The 19,613-nt window shown below is 56.3% G+C and overlaps 1 protein-coding gene across 3 annotated transcripts in view; it reads right to left on the bottom strand.

Annotated features, from left to right (window-relative positions):
* The window catches only part of LOC147122029 (ubiquitin-conjugating enzyme E2 U-like), a 92,949-nt gene that overhangs the window by 64,373 nt on the left and 8,963 nt on the right, over nucleotides 1–19,613 (bottom strand). For all 3 annotated transcript variants that reach the window (XR_015077665.1, XM_085982695.1, XM_085982696.1), the window contains exons 3-4: nucleotides 8,089–8,181; nucleotides 7,471–7,568 (exon numbers count right to left, since the gene is read on the bottom strand). Coding sequence is in view for 2 of the 3 variants with exons in the window: in XM_085982695.1 (XP_085838821.1) it covers nucleotides 7,471–7,568; nucleotides 8,089–8,181 (191 nt within the window). In the remaining variant the exon portion in view is untranslated. The remainder of the gene's footprint in view (nucleotides 1–7,470; nucleotides 7,569–8,088; nucleotides 8,182–19,613) is intronic.

Raw genomic sequence — 19,613 nt, 5'->3', positions numbered from 1 at the left:
TGCTTCCATTTCCGGCCTCGTATAGTTTTTAAAATTACTTGGATTTGTCAGGAGGTATCCCATTACGCTGTGCAGGCAGGCCCTGCGCCTGTTTGCATCAGCCGTAAAATTTTCAGGTGTGATTGCTGGGTAGTTGGTGGGCAATTAGCCCAACTCTGCACCAGCAATTAGGATTTCCCCATCGGTGCGGATCATGTGTCAAGTCGGAACTTGGCAGATCGCAAGTTCGGGATTTAGCGCACGCGCTTGATCCCGAACTTACAGTCCATTTCAAAGGCGGTATGACGGCGTACTGTCAGAGTACGCCGTCATACCCACCACAAATTCTGGCCCCATGTGTCGCTGGTCCCTACTGGAAGGCCAAACTAAGATACAGCCCTTCAATTCTGTACTTCAAACCCCTACTCTCAGGACCTCCAAAAATACAGGTCCCAGCTACTACTGGATGCTCGGAGTTTACCTCATTTACATTACTGTGCGCTGGCAGCTTTGGACAATGACATGCTATCAATGTTAAGGTACCTAGTCATCAGTCTCAATCATAAGAACCATCTTTGATGGTGTGTGTAACTAATAGTTAATTAATGATTTTGCCTGAATAGGAAAGACATAGGCCTAGAAATTCAGTTTTGCCAGTTTTGGGGCGCTAACGTTAGCGCCCGCCCAACTTTAGCGCCCGCCCCAAAGTTGCGCCCCCTTCGCCGAAATTCAGTCGCTTCGCCCTAAGAGGTTGCTGGAGCGCTAAAAGAGGCGTTACACGACTATCTTTAGGCGCTAAGCCGGCGGTGCAGAGGGATAGCGCCGAGGCAGGGCGCAGCGCGGGTGCGGTCATTTTTTGATTGACAGCAGACCCCGTGGCGCCGGCCAGCTCTTAAAGGGGGAAGGGTCGATTTGGTCTGCTGCCACGCCCTGCACACTGCAGCTTTCAAACTAGGCCTCAACACTGCTGCTGAGCCCAAGGAGCCATGGCAACGCATGAGAAGGCCCGTGAGCGTGCCCTGCGCTTCTCAGAGCGTGATCTGGATATCATGCTGACAGCATTGGAGAAGAGGCGCAGGATCTTGTTCCCAGACACTGGCAGGAATCCCACCCACCGCATCTACACCAAAGCCTGGAGGGAGATCGCCACCAGGGTGTCGTCCTACGGCGATGCCCCCAGGGACAAGGTGCAATGTCAGAAGAAATACAATGACCTGACCAGGATTGTCAGGGTGAGTACCCTTTCCACTCTCCTCCTCATTCTTGCATGTACACCTGACATGATGGGCAAAGGGACCTGAAAGGCCTAATGGGCAGCCCTCAGCCAGCAGCTTTGGGACAGTCATGAGCATCAATTGCACATTCTGCACTTTACACACTGGCCAAGCTATTCCACCATGGGAGGCAGTGCACACTAGATCAGGGCTACACTCTGGCCAAGCTATTCCACCATGGGAGGCAGTGCACACTACGTCACGGCTACACACCGTACTTAGAGCCCGTCCTTTCTCTTGCAGGCTAAAGTTGCAAATAATCGCAAGCGCCGCGACATCACCGGGGGAGGCCGCCCCAAGTTCCAGAAGCTCACTCCCCTGGAGGAGCGCGTGAATGGCCTCATGGGAGGCCGGGTGATTGTGCCCAGAGCGTGCGGAGAAGCCGACCCTCCGCTGCCCGGCAATGGTAAGTACCTCGCCTTTTGGCCCTCTCTCGTCGCACTTGCGCATCCGAGCTACCTCCTTTGCCACTGTGCCACCAATGCGCTGAATGCCACCAGTCATGACTCCCTCGCTGACGCCCTCTCCTCACTCTGAAGCTACTCTTGTGCCTTCCTGCTTTCAGCTGGTGACGAAGAGCTCCCTGAAGCTGCCAGTGACAGCCACTCCGAACAGGAGGAGGAGGAGGAGGAGGAACCCGGACCATCAGGGGAGGACTCAGGTCCCGCAGCAGAGGGCGAAGTGTTGGACACGTCTTCCCTGGACGAGAGCCTGGAGCAACTTTCGGAGGGGAGTGCAGCTGCTGGGACCAGTGGCGTCCAGCCACCCAGGAGGGCTGCGGGTGGGCCGCGGCCTTCCCCCCAGAGGGGGGAAGGATCGGAGGGGAGTGCAGTTGCTGCGGACATTCGGCGCCAGCAACGTGGCAAGGGTCGCCTAGCTCGGACCCCTGCTCCCCAGCGGGAGAGTCCCGCCTCCAGTCCGGCCACCTTCACCTCGGAGGAGGCGCGCCAGCTGGACAAAATGGCCGAGGATTCGGACCGCCGCCACACAGAGCTCATGCAGGTGGTGGGACGGATGCCTGAGGCCATCGAGTCGCTGGCGACCGGTGTGCGGGAGTTTGGGGCATCAAATGCCGAGAGTGGCCGGATGATGATGGAGGTAGTGGAACGGATGCCTCCGGCGATGGAGTCGCTGGCTGATGCCGTCAAGTCAGTGGCGGATGTGATGCGGGCGCAGACCAGGGCAACAGGGGCACTCACTGCTGCCACACGCGCTGCCTCAGCCAGGCATCGCCAGGACACCCGCCGCGCTGCAGCAGCACAGCGATCCGCCCTTCGGCTGATTGGTGCGGATCCTGCAGTGCGGGCCCGGGCGAGTGCCAGCGTGCGACATCACCAGCCAGCGCCTCCAATACGCCAGCTTGCCCACATTGCGCCATCCGTCGCCGCCACTCCCCCAGTGGAGCGTCAACGGCGAGCTGATGGTGGGCAGGCACATGTGCGCCAATCAACAGCCGGCCCCTCGAGGCCCAAAGCCCGTGTAGGCCGCCCCCCAAGGCCATCTGGCGGAAGGACATCTGACCCTCAGGCGCCTTCCCCCAGCCTCGCAGCAGCCACTGGGCAGAGCTTGCGGAGGAGCAGCAGGCCGGGCGGGGCGCCAAAAGGCTGGACAAGGTCTCGCCCTCGCGGGCCACTAAGTAGAGGGTGTGGCCAGCTTTCATTTTATATGGCGGTGGACATCTTTATTTTGGCCATGGTTGTTTTGTTTATGGGTATGTTTTTTGCGTTAAGGCCGAGGTTGAGGCCTGGTTTGTTCAAATGTGGAGTTACTCCTCCCCAGGTTGTGGGAGTGAGTCGTTTGTTGCACTTTTTGTGGGGGCCGTTGATTGTTTTTGGGATTCATGTGGGAAGGGGTTCATTTTTGTCAAAATTTTTTTAATCTTTATTCAGACAGTGTCCATGGTTGTTCTCGTTAGTCTTTGTTGCCTTCGCCGGCCGAGGGCTTGCGGAGCGGCTGCATTCATCTTCCTTCATGGCCACAAGGCATTCCCTGACAGGGGGCTTAGAAGTTACGTTCAATAAGCTGGCGACGGACGGCCCTTGGACCTTGTCGCTCCCTCCTGGGAATGTACTCCTCCTCCTGAGGTGGTGGTCCAACGTCAGGTGGCAGTGCCAGAATCCTGCGGAGAGCCAGGTTGTGTAGAATGCAGCAAACTACGACAAATTGGGAGACCCGGTGCGGCGAATACTGCAGAGATCCGCCGGAACGATCAAGGCAGCGGAACCGCTGCCTGAGGACCCCAATAGTTTGCTCGATGATGTTTCTGCTCGTTTGATGGCTCTCGTTGTATGCCTCTTCAGCAGCGGTCCTGGGCGCGCGGAGCGGGGTCATGAGCCAGGTACACAAAGGATAGCCTTTGTCCCCGAGTAGCCATCCTCTTGGGGGAGGCTGTGCCTCGAACATGTCATGCACAGTACTCTGCCGCAGGATAAAGGCATCGTGGCAGCTGCCTGGAAAGCGGGCATTGACAGCCAGGATGCGCTGCTTGTGGTCACACACCAGCTGCACATTGAGAGAATGGTAGCCCTTCCGGTTGCGATACTGCTCGCCATGCTCCAGAGGTGCCAGCAAAGCCACATGCGTACAGTCAATGGCGCCCTGCACCAAGGGGAAGGCCGCGAGTCTTGCAAATCCCACTGCACGCTGATGCTGGCTCTCCAGGGCCATGGGGAAGGAGATGAATTGGCGTCTCCTTCTGAAAAGGAGATCGGTCACCTGGCGGATGCAGCGATGCACGCCGAACTGGGATATGTTAGCTATGTCCCCAGCAGCGGATTGGAAGGAGCCGGTGGCATAGAAGTTCAATGCCACCGTCACCTTCACTTCCACCGACAGAGACGTCCTGCACCTGAGCTTTGGACGCAGATCTCTGCGAAGCAGGTGGCAGATCTCTGCAACCACCTCCTTTCGGAATCTCAGCCTTCTTACACATCGCGCGCCACTCATGGTGAGGTAGGAGCGCTGCTGGCGGTATACCCTGACTGGGTAAGGCCTATGTTGCCGACGCCTGTTGCCCCCTCTGCCTCTAGCCAGGGCTGCCCCTCTGACCCCGCGTCTGCGAGCCCTACGCACATGGCGCTGAAACTCCGCGTTGGCACCCCATGCAACCCCCATCAAATGCTGGCAAACAGTCAAATTTCCAACAGGGCACTTGCAGCGCTTTGGCCTGAGTCCAAAAATACCTGAGCTATTGCTGCGCGAAACCAGTTAGCTCTCCTCCTTGTTGTGTGTCCAGAAATCCGTTGCACAAGAGTGTTTGCTGCAAAATGGCTGCCCTTTATACTGCAGGGTACGTGCCCTTTAATTTGCGCTCCCCGGGGCCCGCGTCGGCTGTGTTGCGTTCCATTTTACAAACGCTCTGGCCGCCAGCCGCACAATGGGGCGGTCCGACTGAAGTTTGGAATCGGGGCGCGCAAAGGGCGTTGCACGAGGATGTGACGTCATTTTCTGCGCGCGCAGCCGGGCGGGCGCTAAACTTTGCGCCGGCGCTAAGGGTCAACTTAATTTGGGGCGAGGCGCAAACTGCGCTGCGCCCGGGCGCTACACGCATAGCGCCCGAAATTCACTTCTCTTAAGGCGCTAACTGCTGGCACAACCAACTGAATTTCTAGGCCATAATGGCCAGAATTTTAAGTTTTTGACCCAGTGGGAGCGGGGGGGCCTGGTGCAGGATCCCGGGGATCATATCCACAATCCGGGGGGTGGGGGGGAAGCACTCCTGCTCTTCCCGGCCCACACGGATTGCTCCCCGAGGCTGTCCCCGCCTCATGCAGCTGTCGGGAATCCCGAGGCCCGGGAACCCCAGCCAGCCACAGCTAAACTTGCACAGCAGATTAAATCTGAGGCTTAAAACCAGAAGTGGGCAGGTTGGAGGTGGGTTGGGGTCGGGATTCAGGTTTTTAACACTTTAACCTCCTACCCAACCCCAACTCACCCGATTTTGGGGCTAAAATTCCCCCTAATGTGTTAATGGGTAAACTTGGTACCAGTCGCACTGTACTTTGAGCTCTAGTCTGTTAGCTGATCTCAGCCTGACCATCAGCTGGCTGCTTTAATTGACCTCAGTGCCCTGAACTAGGGGGATGGGGAAATGAGCCAGGACTCCTGCTTCTGATTACTATTCAATAATTCCCCAGCTCTGAAATGCATGTGTGTGGGCTTCAAATGAGAACAGGATGGGCTCAGCTGTCATGTCCCCCTTGTTGAAAAGCAGGTTTCCTGCTTCTGAAAGCAATCTAGCAACCCCTGCTATAGGTGTGCTTGTGTGGATGAGGAAAGGATTGGGCTCAGTGGTGATGTCCCCACAATCAAATAGCCTGCTGACTCTCACTATCTTGGCTCACACATGAATATCCACTTGCGCAAAGGTTCCCTGGAGGCAACCAACACCAAGACCTGCAAGAAGTCAATGCCTTCAGTTAAGTAAGAGTGAGAATTAGCAAAAAGAGGAAGAAAATAGTTGTCCTCCAATACCTCATCCAAGAGGACATGTGTCACATGCAAGCCTAATCAGTGAGCATCTGCAGGCTATTTGATTGTGAGAGCATCACAGGCACACCCAGTCCTGTCCTCACCAGACACCCACCAATTCAATAATAAGAACAGGGAGGTTATGCTTGAACTGTATAAAACACTAGTTAGGCCACAGCTAGAGTACTGCGTACAGTTCTGGTCACCACATTACAGGAAAGATTTGATTGCAATAGAGAGGGAACAGAGGAGGTTTACAAGGATGTTGCCAGGACTGGAGAATTCTAGCTATGAGGAATGATTGGATAGGCTGGGGTTGTTTTCTTTGGAACAGAGGAGGCTGAGGGGAGACCTAATTGAGGTGTATAAAATTATGAAGGGCCTAGATAGAGTGGATAGGAAGGACCTATTTACCCTAGCAGAGAGGTCAATAACCAGGGGGCATAGATTTAAAGTAATTGGGAGGAGGTTTAGAGGGGATTTGAGGAGAACTTTTTTCATCCAGAGGGTGATGGGGGTCTGGAACTCACTGCCTGAAAGGGTGGTGGAGGCAGAGGCCCTCATCACATTTAAAAAGTACTTGGATGTGCACTTGAAGTGCTGTAACCTACAAGGCTATGGACCAAGTGCTGGAAAGTGGCATTAGGCTGAATAGCTTTTTTTCGGCCAGCACGGTCACAATGGGTCGCGTGGCCTCCTTCTGTGCCGTAAAGTTCTATGATTCTATGACTCTCCCCTCCCTAACACAAGGAACTGAGACTAATTGTAGCCTGGCTGAGAGCAGATAATCAGTACAGAGCAGGAATGGAAACTGGGATCTTTCTGGTCTATATGGCTCAATTCCACACTGAGGGCTAGATTTTCGGGAAGCCGTCAGGCATGGTTTCAGGATTGTGGCGGGGGGGGGGGAAAATCCTGACTTTGGGGGTCCCGCCACCATCCCGCCCAAAACCCCGCCCCACGTAAGTTTCAGGAGCGGCGGGTACCCGCCCCGCACTGGGACCCGCCGAAACCAGGCGGGAAGGGATTAGTGCCAATTAACTACCTGTTAACAGGTAGTTAACACGCAGTTTTTAGCCTAATCCCCATTTTGAGGGGTTTCGTGTGGGATTCCCGATGGTTCCAAACCACACCAGGTTGGCGCGGCGGGCCGTCGGGTTGAATGAGTTGGAGGGGTCGCGATGTCGGCGCTCAGGTGAGTGATGGGTGCATGAGTGTAAAGGTAAATGTGTTTGGTGTGTCTAAAGTGTGTAAAGAACTTTTACTTACCTTTACTTACCTTCACAGCCTTTCTTCCTGTAGCCGTCGGGAGCGCAGCGCTCAGCCGGAACTTAAAGCTGAGCTGCTGCGATCTGTCAAAAGTGACAGCCTGCAGCTTTTAGTGCTGCTGACATTTCTAACTGAGTCTGTGTAGAAGGACTCAGCTTAGAAATCAGAGTGTCAGTGTTTGACAGCTTCAAACAGCTGAGAGACACTGATATTTCATCTGTCAGAAATCTTGACAGATGAAATTGCAGTCTGTGACGTCACCTGTTGCCGGGTGGCCTTTAATTGGCCTGCTGAGCCCGCTGGGCGGGCTCAACAAGGTCAATCAAGGGAAAATCGCGCGGATTGGCCGGACGTCGAAGTAGCCAAAAGGGGAAGTCCCGCCTTCTTCCCGACGGGTTCCACAAAATCGACCCCCGAGTGTTTACCGGCTGAATTGTCAGGGAGCTAACAAATGCCTTTTGTATAAATGTCCTCCTACCTGAATGGTAAGCAGGACAGTTGTCAAGGAAAAGCATTCTTCCCATTTCCTGGGATTATCAAGGAAGTCTATACATGGCTTGCCTGTGCTTGTGTCCACTGTGAGCAAAGGATAAGCAGAAAAAAATAAGCAGATTGAATTATCAAGTAACTGATGACTGATTTTTACCTGAATAAGAAGGACATAAGCACAGAACAAGAACAGGTCATCTGGCAATCAAACACATTTCTTCCACACACCCATGTATAATTTACCCACTCATGGACTCTACCACATCCATTTAATCTCCAAGTATGCTCGGTATAAATTCTCCCCGATCGCTAATGGAGGCAAAAAACTCCAGAACAGTCATCTATCATTGCATCTCCACAATAGCCTTCTGCTCTCCATAGACAACATTCCCTCCTCTTCGCAGCAACACAGGCTCCAATGTGTCCTATGGAGTATTTAATCACCTCAGTCTTCATCTACCTCTGTAACTTCCAATCCTATTCCCAAAACAGATATCTATCCAGTTATTTTTTTAAATGTTAATCATCATAGTCTGAACTGTTCTTGCTGAGAATACGTTGTTCCCTGGTAAACCAATCCTTTAAGAGAATGTTTGCAGTTACTCACCATTAGGATGAAATGGAATGGTATTGAAAGTGACAATTGGAGGGAGTGAGTTGTAATCTTCTGTATACTTCAGAGAAAGTTGAAGGACAGCACCTAAATGAAGCAGAATTTTTTTTTAGTTAACAAGAAATTCTGGCACAGAGGAGGATGAGAGCAGAGGTTTGAAGTACAGGGTTGTGGGGCTGTGTTTCTGTGATCAGATACTACCTGAACATTACTTGAATGCTAATCTTTTCTGTTCATGTAGGCCCATGGGGTTAATATTAAGGAACACAGATGCCATCTTCACTGTCATGCTCTTGAGGGCACCCTGCTACCTGCTGAAAGTGCAACACCCTGTCCAACTAATGCCTCCTTTCTAGAGAGTGATGCAGAGGGCACCCCACCAGAATTCCCCAGGTAGGCAGTGTAGCTGTGGTAGGCACCACAGCTGAACCCAGTCCTGTCCTCACCCAGCACGCACACTTTCTAGCAGGGGGCACGAGGCAGCGAACAGGAGTCGGAACAGTGAGGCAGATTGTGCCACCCAACTGAGATCAGCTAACAGCACATTTTAGGATTTTCCAAACTGGTTAGTCCCTTTGTCAGCTGAGTCATTGGGAAGCTCTGAATTCAATTAAACTTACATAAGGTGAATTATTTGATTTTCTGAGTACATTTTAAAAAATTCAGTGTACATTAATAAAACAGAGTTTCTTTTCATTGCACCTGCACAGAGTCAACATTTCAGCATTCTTTCAACAGGGATTACAAAGTACAGAATGGAAATCAATGTTGCAACTAGAACTGCCTGAGTAACTTGATTTTGACAGGTACTTGAAGAACTTAATTTTTATTAAATTTATTCCTGTCAGCATTAATTCAGAACACCTGCAGAGAGCACAACATGGTTTTAATTCATTTAACTTCTCATTATATCTGACAGTGATTAACTATTCCACCCAAAATGAATCGGGTCCAAAATCTTTCAGTAATTTTATTTTTGTTGCAAGGTATGAGCCACTCTTTTACAAATTGTATTTCCTTTGCTCCTAGCTTGTTGGTGTCACTTGGGCACTGATGAAAACTGAGAAACTAGACCTGCTCCCAGTCCTCCACCAGTGCAAATCTGATGCTGCCCTTAGGAGGTCTAGGAGAGACGAACAGAGATGACTCTTCCTCAGATTTTACCCTCCCTGGTGCACAGAAGCACCAGGCCTTGCTAGCCTAGCAAGTGGAGATTAAGGGCTAAAAATTGAGTAGCGCCCCAGAAAGATTAGTGCCCCCACGACGGAAATTGAGTGGTAGCGCCCCAAGAGGGAAGCGGGGCACTACTGGAAGCTCCCCGCCTCCCTCTTGGGGCGATGCGAGGGAATATCGCGGCGCTACATGCCGCGGTATTGCAGGCCTTCCTCCCCTTCTTAAAGGGAAGGGGCCTTGTGCAGCGCGACCCGGGGCCCAGCTGGGCCCCCGAGATCGGAAGTGCCGGCAAAATAGCCCGGCACTCAAGAGAAGTGCCGGGCTCATGGAGCGCAGCCGGCACTCCGTGGGGGGGCGGGGTAAGGAGACCGGGGACGTGAGCAGAGGCAGGTGCTGGCAAGCGACCAGCAACAAAAATGGCCGCCCCGCACCTCGCCTTTAAATAGCACCACCCTGGCTGCAGGTAGGCCCCCGATCCCGTCGGACATATCCTCCGGTGGTAAGTCAGGGGGCGCTCCTGAAGATCGCGGCCGGGACGCTGCGCACGACGAAGTCATCGCCGGTGGCACAGTGCCGCGGGGCGCTACCAGTTACCGCCGCCACTAACCTCCCGCTGAATTTTGTGGGAAGCATTGGCGGCGCCGCACCCGGGCGCTAACGGGAGTTGTTGTCCCGCCTCCTACAACAAAATCCAGCCCATGACCTCTATTTATGAAACCCGGGGGGGGAGAGAGAGACGGGGGGGGGGGGGGAAAAGAGAGAGAGAGACGGGGGGGGGGGGAGAGAGAGAGAAGGGGGGGGGAGAGAGAGAGAGACGGGGGGGGGAGAGAGAGAGAGACGGGGGGGGGGAGAGAGAGAGAGACGGGGGGGGAAGAGAGAGAGAGACGGGGGGGGAAGAGAGAGAGAGACGGGGGGGGAGAGAGAGAGAGACGGGGGGGAGAGAGAGAGAGACGGGGGGGGAGAGAGAGAGAGACGGGGGGGGAGAGAGAGAGAGACGGGGGGGAGAGAGAGAGAGACGGGGGGGGAGAGAGAGAGAGAGACGGGGGGAGAGAGAGAGAGACGGGGGAGGAGAGAGAGAGAGACGGGGGGGGAGAGAGAGAGAGACGGGGGGGAGAGAGAGAGAGACGGGGGGAGAGAGAGAGAGACGGGGGGGAGAGAGAGAGAGACGGGGGGGAGAGAGAGAGAGACGGGGGGGAGAGAGAGAGAGACGGGGGGGAGAGAGAGAGAGACGGGGGGGAGAGAGAGAGAGACGGGGGGGAGAGAGACGGGGGGGGAGAGAGAGAGAGACGGGGGGGAGAGAGAGAGAGACGGGGGGGAGAGAGAGAGAGACGGGGGGGAGAGAGAGAGAGACGGGGGGGGAGAGAGAGAGAGACGGGGGGGAGAGAGAGAGAGACGGGGGGGAGAGAGAGAGACGGGGGGGAGAGAGAGAGACGGGGGGGGAGAGAGACGGGGGGGAGAGAGAGAGACGGGGGGGAGAGAGAGAGACGGGGGGGAGAGAGAGAGACGGGGGGGAGAGAGAGAGACGGGGGGGAGAGAGAGAGACGGGGGGGAGAGAGAGAGACGGGGGGGAGAGAGAGAGACGGGGGGGAGAGAGAGAGACGGGGGGGAGAGAGAGAGACGGGGGGGAGAGAGAGAGACGGGGGGGAGAGAGAGAGACGGGGGGGAGAGAGAGAGACGGGGGGGAGAGAGAGAGACGGGGGGGAGAGAGAGAGACGGGGGGGAGAGAGAGAGACGGGGGGGGGAGAGAGAGAGACGGGGGGAGAGAGAGAGACGGGGGGAGAGAGAGAGACGGGGGGAGAGAGAGAGACGGGGGGGAGAGAGAGAGACGGGGGGGAGAGAGAGAGACGGGGGGGAGAGAGAGAGACGGGGGGGAGAGAGAGAGACGGGGGGGAGAGAGAGAGACGGGGGGGAGAGAGAGAGACGGGGGGGAGAGAGAGAGACGGGGGGGAGAGAGAGAGACGGGGGGGGAGAGAGAGAGACGGGGGGGAGAGAGAGAGACGGGGGGGAGAGAGAGAGACGGGGGGGAGAGAGAGAGACGGGGGGAGAGAGAGAGACGGGGGGGAGAGAGAGAGACGGGGGGGAGAGAGAGAGACGGGGGGGAGAGAGAGAGACGGGGGGGAGAGAGAGAGACGGGGGGGAGAGAGAGAGACGGGGGGGAGAGAGAGAGACGGGGGGGAGAGAGAGAGACGGGGGGGAGAGAGAGAGACGGGGGGGAGAGAGAGAGACGGGGGGGGAGAGAGAGAGACGGGGGGGAGAGAGAGAGACGGGGGGGAGAGAGAGAGACGGGGGGGAGAGAGAGAGACGGGGGGGAGAGAGAGAGACGGGGGGGAGAGAGAGAGACGGGGGGGAGAGAGAGAGACGGGGGGGAGAGAGAGAGACGGGGGGGAGAGAGAGAGACGGGGGGGAGAGAGAGAGACGGGGGGGAGAGAGAGAGAGACGGGGGGGAGAGAGAGAGAGACGGGGGGGAGAGAGAGAGACGGGGGGAGAGAGAGAGACGGGGGGGAGAGAGAGAGACGGGGGGGAGAGAGAGAGACGGGGGGGAGAGAGAGAGACGGGGGGGAGAGAGAGAGACGGGGGGGGAGAGAGAGAGACGGGGGGAGAGAGAGAGACGGGGGGGAGAGAGAGAGACGGGGGGGAGAGAGAGAGACGGGGGGGAGAGAGAGAGACGGGGGGGAGAGAGAGAGACGGGGGGAGAGAGAGAGACGGGGGGAGAGAGAGAGACGGGGGGGAGAGAGAGAGACGGGGGGGAGAGAGAGAGACGGGGGGAGAGAGAGAGACGGGGGGAGAGAGAGAGACGGGGGGAGAGAGAGAGACGGGGGGAGAGAGAGAGACGGGGGGAGAGAGAGAGACGGGGGGAGAGAGAGAGACGGGGGGAGAGAGAGAGACGGGGGGAGAGAGAGAGACGGGGGGAGAGAGAGAGACGGGGGGGGAGAGAGAGAGACGGGGGGGAGAGAGAGAGACGGGGGGAGAGAGAGAGACGGGGGGGAGAGAGAGAGACGGGGGGGAGAGAGAGAGACGGGGGGGAGAGAGAGAGACGGGGGGGAGAGAGAGAGACGGGGGGGAGAGAGAGAGACGGGGGGGAGAGAGAGAGACGGGGGGGAGAGAGAGAGACGGGGGGGAGAGAGAGAGACGGGGGGAGAGAGAGAGACGGGGGGGAGAGAGAGAGACGGGGGGGAGAGAGAGAGACGGGGGGGAGAGAGAGAGACGGGGGGGAGAGAGAGAGACGGGGGGGAGAGAGAGAGACGGGGGGGAGAGAGAGAGACGGGGGGGAGAGAGAGAGACGGGGGGGAGAGAGAGAGACGGGGGGGGAGAGAGAGAGACGGGGGGGAGAGAGAGAGACGGGGGGGAGAGAGAGAGACGGGGGGAGAGAGAGAGACGGGGGGAGAGAGAGAGACGGGGGGAGAGAGAGAGACGGGGGGAGAGAGAGAGACGGGGGGAGAGAGAGAGACGGGGGGAGAGAGAGAGACGGGGGGAGAGAGAGAGACGGGGGGAGAGAGAGAGACGGGGGAGAGAGAGAGACGGGGGGAGAGAGAGAGACGGGGGGAGAGAGAGAGACGGGGGGAGAGAGAGAGACGGGGGGAGAGAGAGAGACGGGGGGAGAGAGAGAGACGGGGGGAGAGAGAGAGACGGGGGGAGAGAGAGAGACGGGGGGAGAGAGAGAGACGGGGGGAGAGAGAGAGACGGGGGAGAGAGAGAGACGGGGGGAGAGAGAGAGACGGGGGGAGAGAGAGAGACGGGGGGAGAGAGAGAGACGGGGGGAGAGAGAGAGACGGGGGGAGAGAGAGAGACGGGGGGAGAGAGAGAGACGGGGGGAGAGAGAGAGACGGGGGGAGAGAGAGAGACGGGGGGGAGAGAGAGAGACGGGGGGAGAGAGAGAGACGGGGGGGAGAGAGAGAGACGGGGGGGAGAGAGAGAGACGGGGGGGAGAGAGAGAGACGGGGGGGAGAGAGAGAGACGGGGGGGAGAGAGAGAGACGGGGGGGAGAGAGAGAGACGGGGGAGAGAGAGAGATGGGGGGAGAGAGAGAGATGGGGGGAGAGAGAGAGATGGGGGGGGAGAGAGAGAGATGGGGGGGGAGAGAGAGAGATGGGGGGGGAGAGAGAGAGATGGGGGGGGAGAGAGAGAGATGGGGGGGGAGAGAGAGAGATGGGGGGGGAGAGAGAGAGATGGGGGGGAGAGAGAGTGAGAGAGGGGGGAGAGAGAGTGAGAGAGGGGGGAGGGAGAGAGGGGGGGAGAGAGAGGGGGGAGGGAGAGAGGGGGGGGAGAGAGAGAGGGGGGGAGAGAGAGAGAGAGAGAGAGAGGGGGGAGGGAAGAGAGGACAGGATATGCTCTCACTGCAGTCAGGGAGTGGTGGAGACAGAGATGCACTTCCTCACAGCTTGTAGAAAATATCAGGGCATAAGGGAGAATTTCTACCCAAAATTCACAAAAATATGCCCGGAATTCAGAAATTTGAATGACGACCAAAAACTCCCATACCTACTGGGGGAAGAGAGAAATTGTGTAACCTTAGCGGCACACAATGTTACAGCTTGCCATAAACAGAGGGACAACAACTAAATATAAGAAAAGAGTATATACAAATTATATGAATGTATATTTATACACTCAGGGATATATCTGTTTATACACTGTATGGATAGATCTGTATTTATGTGTTCAACCATGAATGTTTTTCGATGCTTTGGCAACATAAGATGTACCTTGTCATGCCAATAAAGCGATTTGAATTGAATTGAATTGAGAGACGGGGGGGGGAGAGAGAGACGGGGGGGAGAGAGAGAGTAGGGGGGAGAGAGAGAGAGTAGGGGGGAGAGAGAGAGAGTAGGGGGGAGAGAGAGAGAGTAGGGGGAGAGAGAGAGAGAGTAGGGAGAGAGAGAGAGAGTAGGGGGGAGAGAGAGAGAGTAGGGGGGAGAGAGAGAGTAGGGGGGAGAGAGAGAGAGTAGGGGGGAGAGAGAGAGAGTAGGGGGGAGAGAGAGAGAGTAGGGGGGAGAGAGAGAGAGTAGGGGGGAGAGAGAGAGAGTAGGGGGGAGAGAGAGAGAGTAGGGGGAGAGAGAGAGAGTAGGGGGGGAGAGAGAGAGAGTAGGGGGGAGAGAGAGAGAGTAGGGGGGAGAGAGAGAGAGTAGGGGGAGAGAGAGAGTAGGGGGAGAGAGAGAGTAGGGGGAGAGAGAGAGAGTAGGGGGAGAGAGAGAGAGTAGGGGGAGAGAGAGAGAGTAGGGGGAGAGAGAGAGAGTAGGGGGGAGAGAGAGAGAGTAGGGGGGAGAGAGAGAGAGTAGGGGGGAGAGAGAGAGAGTAGGGGGGAGAGAGAGAGAGTAGGGGGGAGAGAGAGAGAGTAGGGGGGAGAGAGAGAGAGTAGGGGGGAGAGAGAGAGAGTAGGGGGGAGAGAGAGAGAGTAGGGGGGAGAGAGAGAGAGTAGGGGGAGAGAGAGAGAGTAGGGGGGAGAGAGAGAGAGTAGGGGGGAGAGAGAGAGAGTAGGGGGAGAGAGAGAGAGTAGGGGGAGAGAGAGAGAGTAGGGGGAGAGAGAGAGAGTAGGGGGGAGAGAGAGAGTAGGGGGGAGAGAGAGAGAGTAGGGGGGAGAGAGAGAGTAGGGGGGAGAGAGAGAGAGTAGGGGGGAGAGAGAGAGAGTAGGGGGAGAGAGAGAGAGTAGGGGGAGAGAGAGAGAGTAGGGGGGAGAGAGAGAGAGTTGGGGGGAGAGAGAGAGAGTGGGGGGAGAGAGAGTAGGGGGGGAGAGAGAGTGAGTAGGGGGGAGAGAGAGAGAGTAGGGGGGAGAGAGAGAGAGTAGGGGGAGAGAGAGAGAGTAGGGGAGAGAGAGAGAGTAGGGGGGAGAGAGAGAGAGTAGGGGGGAGAGAGAGAGAGTAGGGGGAGAGAGAGTAGGGGGAGAGAGTAGGGGGGAGAGAGAGAGAGTAGGGGGAGAGAGAGAGAGTAGGGGGGAGAGAGAGAGAGAGTAGGGGGGAGAGAGAGAGAGTAGGGGGGAGAGAGAGAGAGTAGGGGGGAGAGAGAGAGAGTAGGGGGGAGAGAGAGAGAGTAGGGGGGAGAGAGAGAGAGTAGGGGGGAGAGAGAGAGAGTAGGGGGGAGAGAGAGAGAGTAGGGGGAGAGAGAGAGAGTAGGGGGGAGAGAGAGAGAGTAGGGGGGAGAGAGAGAGAGTAGGGGGGAGAGAGAGAGAGTAGGGGGGAGAGAGAGAGAGTAGGGGGGAGAGAGAGAGAGAGTAGGGGGGAGAGAGAGAGTAGGGGGGGAGAGAGAGAGTAGGGGGGAGAGAGAGAGTAGGGGGGAGAGAGAGAGAGTAGGGGGGAGAGAGAGAGAGAGTAGGGGGGAGAGAGAGAGTAGGGGGGAGAGAGAGAGAGTAGGGGGGAGAGAGAGAGAGTAGGGGGGAGAGAGAGAGAGTAGGGGGAGAGAGAGAGAGTAGGGGGGAGAGAGAGAGAGAGTAGGGGGAGAGAGAGAGAGAGTAGGGGGGAGAGAGAGAGAGTCGGGGGGAAGAGAGAGAGTAGGGGGGAGAGAGAGAGAGTAGGGGGGAGAGAGAGAGAGTAGGGGGGAGAGAGAGAGAGTAGGGGGGAGAGAGAGAGAGTAGGGGGGAGAGAGAGAGAGTAGGGGGGAGAGAGAGAGAGTAGGGGGAGAGAGAGAGTAGGGGGGAGAGAGAGAGAGTAGGGGGGAGAGAGAGAGTAGGGGGGAGAGAGAGAGAGAGTCGGGGGGAGAGAGAGAGAGAGTCGGGGGGGAGAGAGAGAGAGTAGGGGGGAGAGAGAGAGAGTAGGGGGGAGAGAGAGAGAGTAGGGGGAGAGAGAGAGAGTAGGGGGGAGAGAGAGAGAGTAGGGGGGAGAGAGAGAGAGTAGGGGGGAGAGAGAGAGAGTAGGGGGGAGAGAGAGAGAGAGTAGGGGGAGAGAGAGAGAGAGTAGGGGGGAGAGAGAGAGTAGGGGGAGAGAGAGAGTAGGGGGGAGAGAGAGAGTAGGGGGGAGAGAGAGAGAGTAGGGGGGAGAGAGAGAGAGAGTAGGGGGGAGAGAGAGAGTAGGGGGGAGAGAGAGAGAGTAGGGGGGAGAGAGAGAGAGAGTAGGGGGGAGAGAGAGAGAGAGTAGGGGGGAGAGAGAGAGAGTAGGGGGGGAGAGAGAGAGAGTAGGGGGGAGAGAGAGAGAGTAGGGGGGAGAGAGAGAGAGTAGGGGGGAGAGAGAGTAGGGGGGGAGAGAGAGTAGGGGGGAGAGAGAGAGAGTAGGGGGGAGAGAGAGAGTAGGGGGGAGAGAGAGAGTAGGGGGGAGAGAGAGAGTAGGGGGGAGAGAGAGAGTAGGGGGGAGAGAGAGAGTAGGGGGAGAGAGTAGGGGGGAGAGAGAGAGAGAGTAGGGGGGAGAGAGAGAGAGAGAGTAGGGGGGAGAGAGAGAGAGAGTAGGGGGGAGAGAGAGAGAGAGTAGGGGGGAGAGAGAGAGAGAGTAGGGGGGAGAGAGAGAGAGAGTAGGGGGGAGAGAGAGAGAGTAGGGGGGAGAGAGAGAGAGAGAGTAGGGGGAGAGAGAGAGAGTAGGGGGGAGAGAGAGAGAGTAGGGGGGAGAGAGAGAGAGTAGGGGGAGAGAGAGAGAGAGTAGGGGGGAGAGAGAGAGAGTAGGGGGAGAGAGAGAGAGAGTAGGGGGGAGAGAGAGAGAGTAGGGGGGAGAGAGAGAGAGTAGGGGGGAGAGAGAGAGTAGGGGGGAGAGAGAGAGTAGGGGGGAGAGAGAGAGTAGGGGGAGAGAGAGAGAGTAGGGAGGAGAGAGAGAGAGAGTAGGGGGAGAGAGAGAGAGTAGGGGAGAGAGAGAGAGAGTAGGGGAGAGAGAGAGTAGGGGGGAGAGAGAGAGAGTAGGGGGGAGAGAGAGAGAGTAGGGGGGAGAGAGAGAGAGTAGGGGGGAGAGAGAGAGAGTAGGGGGGAGAGAGAGAGAGTAGGGGGAGAGAGAGAGTAGGGGGGAGAGAGAGAGAGTAGGGGGGAGAGAGAGAGAGTAGGGGGAGAGAGAGAGAGTAGGGGGAGAGAGAGAGAGTAGGGGGAGAGAGAGAGAGTAGGGGGGAGAGAGAGAGAGTAGGGGGAGAGAGAGAGAGTAGGGGGAGAGAGAGAGAGTAGGGGGAGAGAGAGAGAGTAGGGGGAGAGAGAGAGAGTAGGGGGGAGAGAGAGAGAGTAGGGGGAGAGAGAGAGAGTAGGGGGAGAGAGAGAGAGTAGGGGGAGAGAGAGAGAGTAGGGGGAGAGAGAGAGAGTAGGGGGAGAGAGAGAGTAGGGGGAGAGAGAGAGAGTAGGGGGAGAGAGAGAGAGTAGGGGGAGAGAGAGAGAGTAGGGGGAGAGAGAGAGAGTAGGGGGAGAGAGAGAGAGTAGGGGGAGAGAGAGAGAGTAGGGGGGAGAGAGAGAGAGTAGGGGGGAGAGAGAGAGAGTAGGGGGGAGAGAGAGAGAGTAGGGGAGAGAGAGAGAGAGTAGGGGGAGAGAGAGAGTAGGAGGAGAGAGAGTAGGGGGAGAGAGAGAGAGTAGGGGGGAGAGAGAGAGTAGGGGGGAGAGAGAGAGTAGGGGGGAGAGAGAGAGTAGGGAGAGAGAGAGAGTAGGGGAGAGAGAGAGAGAGAGTAGGGGGAGAGAGAGAGAGTAGGGGGGAGAGAGAGAGAGTAGGGGGGAGAGAGAGAGAGTAGGGGGGAGAGAGCGAGAGTAGGGGGGAGAGAGCGAGAGAGTAGGGGGAGAGAGAGAGAGAGTAGGGGGGAGAGAGAGAGAGTAGGGGGGAGAGAGAGAGAGTAGGGGGAGAGAGAGAGAGTAGGGGGGAGAGAGAGAGAGTAGGGGGAGAGAGAGAGAGAGAGAGAGAGTGAGGAGGGAGAGAGAGAGAGAGTAGGGGAGAGAGAGAGAGAGTAGGGGAGAGAGAGAGAGTAGGGGGAGAGAGAGAGAGTAGGGGGAGAGAGAGAGAGAGTAGGGGAGAGAGAGTAGGGAGAGAGAGAGAGTAGGGGGGAGAGAGAGAGAGTAGGGGAGAGAGAGAGAGAGAGAGAGAGAGTAGGGGGGAGAGAGAGAGAGTAGGGGGAGAGAGAGTAGGGGAGAGAGAGAGTAGGGGGAGAGAGAGAGAGTAGGGGGAGAGAGAGAGAGTAGGGGGAGAGAGAGAGAGTAGGGGGAGAGAGAGAGAGAGTAGGGGAGAGAGAGAGAGAGTAGGGGGAGAGAGAGAGAGTAGGGGGAGAGAGAGAGAGTAGGGGGGAGAGAGAGAGAGTAGGGGGAGAGAGGAGAGAGTAGGGGGAGAGAGAGAGAGTAGGGGGAGAGAGAGAGAGAGAGTAGGGGAGAGAGAGAGAGAGTAGGGGGAGAGAGAGAGAGTAGGGGAGAGAGAGAGAGAGTAGAGGGGAGAGAGAGAGAGTAGGGAAGAGAGAGAGTAGGGGGAGAGAGAGTAGGGGGGAGAGAGAGAGAGTAGGGGGAGAGAGAGAGAGTAGAGGGGAGAGAGAGAGAGAGTTGGGGGAGAGAGAGAGTAGGGGGGAGGGAGAGAGAGAGAGTAGGGGGGAGAGAGAGAGGGAGAGTAGGGGGGAGAGAGAGAGTACAAATGAAAGTACAAAGACTGTTTAAAATTAATATTGTTTAAAAGTAATATTGTATGTACCCAACAAATGTCAAATCGATTGACACTACAGAATGTTGGAAAACTGTACCTTTTTGCTATGTAAGCTTTGGCAATATGGTTCTCTGTAAACTTTCATGCCAATAAAGCATTTTAATTGGAATTGGAATTGGAATTGGAGTAGAAAAAACATATGATGTAATTAAATCAATGTATACAAACAATAAATGTGCATTTAAAATTGGAGACAAACAAACAAAATACTCCTCACAGGGGCGTGGTGTGGCGCAGGGCTCGCCCCATCTCACCGACACTCTTTAATATTTACATAAATGAATTGGCAAAACTACTTGAACAATCTGCAGCACCCGGCCTCACCCTATATGAATCCAAGGTTAAATTCCTCCTCTATGCAGATGACCTGGTTCTGCTCTCACCAACTGAGGAGGGTCTACAGCAGAACCTGGATCTACTAGAGTCGTTCTGTCAGACCTGGGCCCTGACAATAAACCCCCAAAAAACCAAAGTTCTTGTGTTCCAGCAAAGATCCAGACATCAGGGGCCCAGGATAAATTTCACACTAGGAACAACTAAAATTGAACAAACCACAAACTACACATACTTAGGCTTAAAAATCAGTTCTACGGGAAATTTTCATCTGGCTGTGAATGAACTGAAGAGAAAGCAAGAAGGGCTTTCTATGCCATTAAAAATCCAATCCCCAAATCCAGAAATCCCAATTGGCATTTGGCTCAAAATTTTAAAATAAAAACACAAAAAGTTAGTATGCAGGTGCAGCAGGTGATCAGGAAGGCCAATGGAATCTTGGCTTTTATTGCAAGGG

The sequence above is a fragment of the Somniosus microcephalus genome, chromosome 3, assembly GCF_052327205.1.
Source record: "Somniosus microcephalus isolate GS21.2 chromosome 3, FLI_Smic_1.0, whole genome shotgun sequence".
NCBI classification, from domain to species: domain Eukaryota; kingdom Metazoa; phylum Chordata; class Chondrichthyes; order Squaliformes; family Somniosidae; genus Somniosus; species Somniosus microcephalus.
This window is presented reverse-complemented; position numbering and strand designations above follow the sequence as displayed.